At 38.7% G+C, this 10,522-nt stretch overlaps 1 protein-coding gene across 1 annotated transcript; it reads left to right on the top strand.

The window, feature by feature from the left end:
* The first annotated feature begins 4,318 nt into the window (after nt 1–4,318).
* Nucleotides 4,319–10,339, top strand: pdha1a (pyruvate dehydrogenase E1 subunit alpha 1a). The gene is made up of 11 exons (XM_006799960.3): nt 4,319–4,469; nt 5,502–5,570; nt 5,648–5,821; nt 6,013–6,139; nt 6,524–6,615; nt 6,789–6,881; nt 7,139–7,294; nt 7,668–7,739; nt 7,814–7,881; nt 8,296–8,404; nt 8,872–10,339. The coding sequence occupies exons 1-11, from the start codon at nt 4,422–4,424 to the stop codon at nt 9,034–9,036; spliced, it is 1,173 nt and encodes a 390-aa protein (XP_006800023.1). The 5' UTR covers nt 4,319–4,421; the 3' UTR covers nt 9,037–10,339.
* Nucleotides 10,340–10,522: the final 183 nt, after the last annotated feature.

The following is a 10,522-nucleotide window of genomic DNA, read 5'->3' as shown; positions in this document are numbered from 1 at the left end:
GAGAGGTTCCCCATATCAGGAAGATTATTGTCATGTCAAAAGTGGCCATGAGGGCATAACATCTCCAAGTTCTGGGAAACCATTTAGTCACCACAAGTTGCAACCAGTCAAAAAATGTGAAAAAAATCAATACAATTGCCATGCATTCACCAGTTCTTTTGTAGATGCAACAAAGTTGTTGTCCTAGTGATTAAACTGTTAACTTCCTCTGAATCAAGAGGTAGCTTTTTCACACTAATTGTTGAATGGCTTATCTCTGGAAAGTGGAGCATCAGATGAGTTCTTTTGTTCAATAAAGGGCTATTCCTTTTTTTTCTATTCAGTCTGCTATTTTCTTTCAGTCATTTTTCCTATGCATTCTGTGACTGTCTGAATGGCATTCACTTGCAGTGTCTTCCACGCCCTTCCCTGACACGCTGCATCACTTACTACATTCCCCAGATGAAAAAGGTGACACCATCTTACATTCTCCATGAGTTAATGAACATAAACCACAAAGCCCAATAGGGCTCATGACTTCAGTCTGGTTCTTTGGCATGTTTACCTTTGCAGGGCAAGCTTCTTCACTCCTGACTGAGATGATGTGGCTCAATTATTGTTCCTGGCAAGACCATAAATTCCACTTAGCTAGCTTAACCTTGAGGTCAGCCTAAGATTGTTTGGCTATCATCATAAATGTGACAAATGCTGATAGAAAGTCCAGCCTCACACAATAACGTCATCCAGATACACTGCAGAACTTGTTCACTGCTGATCCACCAAGGGGTTGTGAGGGTTATGAATGGTGTCAGTGCATGCATCCTTTTTAGTTGCTCTGATATCTGGTGATGTGGATCAAGAGGAAGACAACAAGGGTTGACTTCACAAGCCTTTCCTGTCCTGTGTGAAGCTGATCCAGATCATAGATCAGGCCCCAATTCAACAGTTAGATAGTGACTTGACTAGCTCCAACCAGGCTAGATGTTTCTTTCAGCTCCGATGATGGCTTCACTGCAGCAGGAATCAACATGCTGCTTGTGGCTTCTACAAATCTGTTTGGGTTTTTTTTTTTTTTGCTTGAGTGTACCCAGCATTAGAAGAAAAACACCTGTGATATGATGGAAGGGGATCTATGTATACTGAATTTTGTTTCAGGTGATTATGAGCCTAGTTTTTGGGCTGCTGAGTCCAAAACACCAGAAGAGGCCATTGGAGCTATTGAGAAACCTATGGTTGAGAAATTAAGACAAGAGATGCAGGACTTCAAATCCATCAGAGTGCACTGTTACAACTGTGGCCTCTGCAGCTAGTTGGGGGTCAGTGTAACTAAATTGCAGCAACGATGGATGGGTTGGTTCCTTTTAGTGGATGGCGGTGCAACCTTGTCTGAAATTCCCAAACAGGTTTGGTTAGCAATCACTAACAGTGTGTGACCCAGAGTTAATACAGCTTTGTGTTTTCTAGTTAGTTTATTTTATTTTATTTCATTTGGTTGTTTGAGTTTAGTTTTTCACTTCATTTTATTAGTCTCTTATTAATACTTATTACATGGAAGGTATATATCAGAGGCAAGATTGAGGAAAATCAGTAAGTGTTATAATAAAAACCCATAACCTTTTAGTCTTATTGGCATCCATAGTTTTGATAAGCATGTCCATCAATGCCTCATCAGAAAAGTTCTAATATATTTTTTCTTTCTTTCTTTTTCTTAAGTATCTGTAAAAGATACTTAAACTGAGATTTATTTTACTCAAGGACCCCATCACTGCAACAAGAGTAATAAACATGGTGTCATTGTGTAGATAGATATATTTAAGCCCATGTAGCAATTTTTGTAATAATTTAACACACTGTACTCAATAAAACACACCCCAGCTACCAGGGCACACAGATCAACTGAGGATATCAGGGTATCAGATTTACTTCGATGGAATCTGAGTTTCTCCTTCTTCGTCTTCTTCTTCTTTGGTTCTTGATGGCAGCTGAGTGGGTGCATTACTGCCTCCTGTAGGATTCTGTAGTCATTTAATGTCACTAACCATTCAATGAGCCCTCGGATGCTCTTATGCCCTGCCTCTTTAAGATAGCTTGATACTGTTGCCCTCGCGGTAAAGGACCAGGGCGCCTGACTGCAGCCTGATGGTTAATGAGCTAATCACTACAGAGCCTGAGTGTGTGAATAAAACATATATATATATATATATATATATATATATATATATATATATATATATATATATATATATATATATATATATATATATATATATATATATACATATATATATATATATATATTATGTATGGGTGAAGAAAGATGAAAAAAGTTACATAGGCACTTGAAGAAGTCTCCATCATTTCAAGTGAAATTTCCTTCCTTTTGGTCAAAATTCACTCCTATGAAATGCAAACTTTCCACGCTCTGCAGTTCATTCATGATTTCAGTCTGCACTCCCTTATTTTGTTTCTTGTCAAGATGGTCTTTGTCTTTTCTACTGACAATTTGAATCCCCATTCTGTTCCCCACCTTTCCACTTGCTTGACAGTATTTCTGACTTCTCCATATCCATTGGTATTCAAAAATATATCATCTATGATAATAGAAAACAAGGTCGGACTTAATCCACTCCCCTGAGGAATCCCATTTCCCACTATACATTGAACTGATAGGTCAGTACCCATTTTTTTTTAAATTGTTCTTCCATCTAGTCCTTGGTCCAGTTAAATATCTGTCCCTCTTTCCATAGCATGTCATAAACTTTCTTAATATCAAAGAACTCTGCAGCAACTGTCTCTGGATTCATTTGAGACTTCCTTACATCATGCTCAAGGCAAACTACTGGATCCATTGTGCTACATTCTACCCTGAATCCACTCTGATACATTTCCATCATACATTTCCTTTACTTTTAGGAATGAAGCTTTTTGTTGCTAATATTACACTTTGCTTTATTTTATTTAGTCCAGAGTATCCACATTTAGTTCGTTATTAACTTGTGCCAAGTACTTATCACTTGTTTTCAGAAATTTCTTTCAATTGGCTTTTTTTTTTTTTGCAAAAATCCATTGTTATATTGTTATCACATATTCTTTCCTTTTATCCCAACTTTTAACAACAATATACGACTGTTCACTTCCCAATCATAGTTCTATATTAACTATATTGGGGACACATCTTCCCCTTCCTCCCTCTTCTCTGTGTCTACAGAGACTGCCACATGGTCATATAAATTAAAAAAGAATCAAATTTTGATTTAAGCCAGAATTACTGGACACAAATTAAATCCAAATATGATTTTCTTTCTTATCTCCATTAAATTTCTTGAATTCCTGCCATGAATTGTCCTTCAAACTTCTGGCATTACATTGGGGGAATGAGTATAATTAACAGAAATATCCTATACATATGCACTGCAGCTTTTGCTATTATTTATATTTTTTCATTTCCTTCTTTTGATCCAGCCGTTTTCTTGCCTTCGTTTGCTCTTTGCTCCATACAGCCTGATGGATGGAGCATTTTTTTAACTCCCTTTTCACCACTTCATAACCCCAAAAAGCTACACTGTGGTTCCTTCTGCAGTTGCAGCATTTCCAATTAACTACAACAATACATTTGCCAAACTCATGAACCCCTCCAAAACAATCACACCTGCAACTCTTCTTACATATAACTGCCATGTGTCCAAAGTCTTGACATTTAAAGTATCTCATGGGCTTTGGCGCATATTCTCTGATCCCTTAGGCAGTGAACCCAAAGCATACTTCAGCAAGGAGCTCTTGCTGCTGGAAATGAATTAGAATAGTTTCTGCCTCTTAAAAAAATAAATAAAAATATATATATATCCTCTTTATCATTAACCTTTAATTTTTTAATACAATTATTCCTCAGTTGGAAAATTTCCCCAAGGTCAAACAAAGGGAGACCACACTATGGCACATGTTCAAACAAAGGTTTATTCATCCAAATTAATTGTTAATCAAATAGATATATAACATCACCCCCAGAAAGGTGTCAACTCAGCTCTGTAGATTCGGCAATCATATTAAAGCAGTTTGAATTTAGATTCAAGCTGCTCTTCATACTTTTGGCCACAAGATGGCACCAAAGAAGACTTTGCTGAAAAGCTTCGGGTAATGAACCCTTTTTCAATAAAAGCTTCAACGCTTCAGAAGGCTTCATACTGCCATCACCACCGCACATCTAAAGTCTTCGTCCCTGTCAAATATAGGGGGGTTGAAGAAATTATATTATTAAATAGCCACTGATCAGTGTTGCATTTCCTACACTCACTACCAACCACACCTCTCCTCTACTTCGAACACAGCCCGCTGTCGGCAGTTGCGCTTTCTATCTGCCGATATTCAAGACAGCGAAGAAGCCCCAAGCCGGAAGGACACATCCTGACATTAGGACGGTTCTGCGGTGGGTTAGGTCAGGAAAGATGCTAGCCATCATCTCTAATGTGTTTAGAGCCAGTGCCCAGCGGAATGTAAGTGCTGTTTTTTTTTTATTCTGTAAACGGACTTAGCTAAACATTGCAAAATGTAGTCTCGTGAAGAGCGCCAGTCCACCCAAAACAAAACTGTCATCGCTGTTCTGACCTTGTAAGCCTGAATGATAGCTTCACTAGCTAACACGGTAAAAGTTTGCGCACAGATTTAAAGTTTCAATGTCAGCGGACAGTCAGTAACTACTTAGTTAATGTTTAAATGAATGGAAATGGGAACTGTTAAAGGAAGGGTGAAAGCTAGCATTAATAACAATCAGTCTTAAATACTGAGACAGCCAAGAAAACTCTCTGTACTGTTCGGACATGAGATTCAGTGCCAACAGCTTGAAAAAAACCGAAACAAAACAACTGTATTTGATATTTTTGTGGCGCTTTATAAGGTCACAAAGGTAAGCATTATTAAGGTAGTAATAGGGTATTAGCAAGTGCATAATTCATCATTTATATAGCATTACTCTTCCTTAGTATTCCATTGATAAATACAGATATATTATCATGACTGTGATTATGATTATTACTAGCAGTCATGTAGTAACGGTGATAGCTGTACACATTTACAGCATGTACAGCAATGATAGGTGTACATGGTCATTTATAAATGTTATAAATAACATACTAAGGAGGAGTAACAATATATAAACGATGAATTAAGCACATGCTAATACCTTACTAATGCTTAATAGTCTGAACTTGCTGCTAAGAACTTAACTTAAATCAGATGACAACTCAAACTTTTGGAAACTTCGTTACAATCCATTTAAAGACTATTCAGTGAATGATTTAACTATAAACCAGGTCCTATGAAGGACAAATTATAATAATGGCTGGTTGGGGGAGGAACCTTTGTTAAATGCTTCTACAGGACTTTTCATGTTAGCCCTCATCCCATTTACTGCAGACTAATGGGAAGGCACTCTGTAAAAATGAGTGCCTTGAGTTCTGTAGTTGTCTCAAAATGTGACACGAATTGCTTTTATAGATTGAAAGCTCTTGCATACTTGTTTCTCACAGGGGGCTGCAGTGATTATGTCAGCACGCACATATGCTGACTTCACAACCCAGGCTACCTTTGAAATAAAGGTAAGATTGAAATTGTGATGTTGTGAACACAGACTGGCACTTGGCAGTTTGACTCATGGGTATTTGCTTCTCTATAGAAATGTGACCTCTTCAAGCTGGATGAGGGCCCTGCCACTCAGGTGGTTCTGACTCGCGATGAGGGTCTGCAGTACTACCGCATCATGCAGACGATGAGGCGTATGGAGCTGAAGGCAGATCAGCTCTACAAGCAGAAAATCATCAGAGGATTCTGCCACTTGTATGATGGCCAGGTTGGATGATTTTTCTGATCTACAATGAAAGTTAGGGATGGCAGTTTAAATTTCAGAATATCTGGCAAGGATGTTAAACTTTTTGGAGGAGTGGAAGTTTTGAAGTGTTGCCCTGTGAAACATTTATTGATTACTCTTCAGAATAAATCTCCCTTTAGGACCAGACATGTCAAGCTGTTTTCTCATTATAGGAAGCTTGTGCTGTTGGTATTGAAGCCTCAATTAACTTGTCAGACCACCTGATCACGGCATACCGTGCCCATGGCTACACTTACACCCGGGGAGGGACTGTAAAGGAGATTATGGCTGAGCTAACCGGTGAGTTGTTGGTGAAGACATTAAATATCAGTACACAATGGGACTTTTTTTGAATTGACTCCCCTGTGAAAAGCGGCAAATGTTCAGTTGCTGCTGGAGTAACTTGGCAGGTTTTGAATCTTTATTTTCCCTAAAGGGAAGCTGTTGAGCCCAGGAAATAGAATATTGAAGTTATAAAATGATGACACTAGAAATGTCTCCCTAATTGACTGAAGGCGGGACACATTTGTTGCTGGCCCTGCTTCAGCTTGGTTTTCTAGTCCCTGAGATTACGGTTCTAGGAAACCGTAGTCTGGCTGAACCTAGGAACAAATTTCAGTTGATGATGTACTTTGAGCTGTAAATGCTCTTGTTAATATCACCTAATATCTTTTTCACGCACAGGCAGAAGAGGTGGTATTGCAAAGGGCAAAGGAGGCTCTATGCACATGTACTGTAAACACTTCTATGGTGGAAATGGAATTGTTGGTGCTCAGGTAAATATAACATTTGGCAGCTTTGCTTTAAATTTGTTACTTATCGTTCTGCCTTCCATGGTTTACGATCATCTAATTGCATTACAAGATATTTCACTGGGCCATTGGTTTGAACTGACACTTGTACATTTAGACTTTAACACTGAAGTTTACTCAATGTTGGACTTCTCTAGGTTCCTTTGGGTGCTGGTGTAGCACTTGCCTGCAAGTTTCAGGGCAACAACCAGCTGTGTGTCTGTCTCTACGGTGATGGTGCTGCCAACCAGGTATGTGTAGCTTTTTTTTCTTTTGTTTTTTACATAAATGGGTTAAAGAGCAACACGTTTGGATCTACACCTGGCCAGTATTTACTTTACTTTGCAGTACACTGACAGATTTAATTTTGTTCTGTGGGAATTGAGCAAACATAACTAAATTCTGGGGAGTGTTAAAGGATAATAAATGGCCTTAGTACAAAGGAGAATCTAAACTGATGGGCTTCTATTACAGGACACCCTTTTAAAGTCTTGTGTATATTTCACAGGGCCAGATTTTTGAAACGTACAACATGGCTGCTCTCTGGAAACTGCCTGTTATCTTTATCTGCGAGAACAACCGGTATGGCATGGGCACCTCAGTGGAGCGAGCTGCAGCCAGCACAGATTACTTCAAGAGAGGAGAGTTCATTCCTGGTCTGAGGGTAAGGGTCTGGCATGCTTGAGCACATTTCTTACATGCAAAGCTGCATCTGTCATTTTAAGCTGTTGCAGAGCAACAGACACTTGACAGAAGCTGATGTCTTGCACAATTTGTTAGCAATCGAACACTTATTCAATTTGGGTTTGTTCAATCAAAATTACAAATGAATGATTAACCTTGACTGTCTCGAACACAATACACACTAGATGGAAGTGTGCTAAATGCTATTTGGAGTGATGTGTTCGTGAAATGTAAACACTTTCAAATGTGTTTGGTGCTACCATAAACTTGTAGAATCTGCATGTTGACCATGTCAGTTTATTACTTTTTGTAAGATAAGATTAAAGAAAAATACTCAGTAACTTTGTGTACAGGTGGATGGAATGGATGTTCTCTGTGTCCGGGAAGCAACCAAGTTTGCTGCTGATCACTGTCGCTCTGGGAAGGTACGTTTAAAATGTTATATTGACGTGTGCAGGAAATGCGACTCGGATCTCTAACTTCTTTGTCCTTTGCTCAGGGTCCTATTCTCATGGAACTCCAGACATACCGTTATCATGGACACAGCATGAGCGATCCTGGCGTTAGGTAAACGTTAGGCTACTTGATTATTTAAATTGATACAACTTAAAGTGGCTAAAGTTCTCACCTACAGTTTAATCTTACAGATTTTCTCTTCACTGTGCCTGTGCCCCTTACCTCTGCTCCTTAGTAGTCTCCATGTACCCTCTTTGTAGTGACCTGACAACAGCCTAGGGATGAATTGAGATTCAGTATCTTCTGTCAGATTTCTTTATTTGATAGACGTCACACCTCAAAGTAATTTGAATTTCATTTGAATCTGCATAGAAATGATCACATAAATTTTGAAGGCACTGGTTTTTCCAAAATGAGCCTAAATTTGTCAAAAGTAATATTACAAAACATTTTAAATCCTCAAAGTGCATTTGATAGCAATAGTAGTGCATCCCTCCAACTTTCCTGCACCCTCTCCCCTTTTAGCTACCGCACACGCGAGGAGATCCAGGAAGTGCGCAGTAAGAGTGACCCCATCTCCTTGCTGAAGGACCGCATGCTCAGCAACAACATGGCTAGCGTGGAGGAGCTCAAGGTAGGAAATGCTTCAGATATAGAAATCACATTTCTGTGAGCCAACACTTCTGACAATTTGGATTTGGGTTAGCTTTAGTCTGTCAAGTGAAAGTGAACAGCATGCTTTAGAGGTGAGGTTAATGAAAGTGCTTGCTTTTTAACAATAGTGTAAAATTCTACAGCGAAATTTAAGATGAGATCCTCCAGGTTTCATCCCTTGTCTTTGAGGAAAATTGCATTCATAGACTGGAAAATGCATTTGAGACAGAACAATGCTAAAGTCTTTATAAACAGGTGGGAAAAATACATAGTCCCATGGAACGAGGCGCACAAGCTAGTTACCGTGCTAGAGTCATGCTTCTATGAGCTTTAGTAGCCTTCTCCATTTGAAGTAGAATGGTAAACAAAATATGTCTATTTTCTGCTTCTATTGGTTTGACCAAACTTTCTTGGCTGCAGTGTCTAACTGTCCTTATTTATCTGTAGGAAATTGATGTAGAAGTGAGAAAGGAAATCGAGGATGCAGCTCAATTTGCCACCACAGACCCAGAGCCCCCACTGGAAGACTTGTGCAATCACATCTTCTGCGACATGCCGTCTTTGGAGGTGCGCGGCACAAACCCATGGGCCAAGCTGAAGTCTGTTAGCTAAAGTTCTTGATTCTCCTCCCTCTTACAATCGTAACCCACCTAACCCCTTTCCTTAATGCACACGCCATGTACTTTAAACGAGTGCCTCATCAACAGAGCTTTAAGCATCAGCAAGTAATCGACTTCTAGAGCTAAGTAAACAGTTGGGGCCATTTTTACAAAGAAGTGTTGGTTTAAACTGACACAAAAAGAATTGGAGATCAGATTCACTTTTCTACCTCAAGTCTTGAAATTGCTACAGTGAAATGTTAAAACATTATCAGTGTTGCCAATCTAAAATTTATACCTACATTTATCCACTTCACCATATTTAACTTTTAGCCAGAAATGTTTTGTGATTAAAATCACAGTTTCTGGCAGACATCCTTTTATTAAGACTTCTTGAGGCATATTTATTCCTTAAATCTCTGTAAATTTGACTCCATGTGAATATGTAGTGGATTATTTGCTAATTGATCTGGTAATTTTTGAGGTGCTGTAAGTGTTCACTGTGTCAAACACAGGCTGTATGACCTTAACATGGCTTTGTGCTCTTTATACTTAAATGTACATGATAAAGAAGTCAACTTGAGACATTTGCTTGTGTCTTTATTTCAATTGTCTTCAAAAATGCTGCAAATTGTAACTGTTCAAAATGTTAATCTACATTAATGGGTCTGGTAGATCTGAAAGCTGAATTTGACTCACGAGTTGAGCAGATGTCTGTGTTCACATGATCCTGAGGTCTTTTTCAGATTTGGTGGCTTGTCTCCAAACATTTTTAGAGGCTTGGCTTAAACTAAATGTGGGTGAACTAGAAATGAAATCATCAAGTGAAAATTTAAAACCTAACATTGGGTGGCAAGCTCATGCAGCTGTGCCTCTGGCTTTGTAACTTGTGTGATCAGATGTAACTTCAGTGACTCATCAACACGCTTCTATCCCTACTGGCTTGCTTTGCAGACTATTGGTGCAAGTTTTTAAAGAACTCTGTAACTCTTTCAAGGGGTTTTGGGAGATTAGGACTTTCTACAGAAACATATTGAACTGTTGGCTTCAATGTCTAAAGCTAAAATTCTTAGTGAATCTGTTACAAGGTGGGGAATGATGTAAAACACTCAGTGGAAACATTGAGTTGTTTTGATAAAGGGATTTTATAATGCTATTTGTGTATTCTGTAAACAGAGTAAAGAGGTCAAGGTAACTTTTCAGCAATGCAATGCACCATGGTTAAACAAGTTTTGGCTCTTCACCACTGCCAACTTAGGGAGGGTATTGGATCCTGTGTGAAATGCATCAATAAAGTAATTAAGTCAACAGTCAAATTTGCTGTCAGTTGTCTTTTTTGCAAACATGGAAAATTTCTCAGCTTGTGTGGGTTAACACTTTAGCTGCATTTTCCCAATAAAGCACAAAAAGTCTATTGAACCTTGCAAAAATCACAGCTTAAAAACGAAAATGGCTTAAAATTATTTTCTAAGATGTTGGGCAAATCTGCCACCAAAAAA

This window comes from Neolamprologus brichardi, chromosome 10 (genome assembly GCF_056152115.1).
Source record: "Neolamprologus brichardi isolate AB-2024 chromosome 10, ASM5615211v1, whole genome shotgun sequence".
In the NCBI taxonomy this organism is placed as follows: Eukaryota; Metazoa; Chordata; class Actinopteri; order Cichliformes; family Cichlidae; genus Neolamprologus; species Neolamprologus brichardi.
This window is presented reverse-complemented; position numbering and strand designations above follow the sequence as displayed.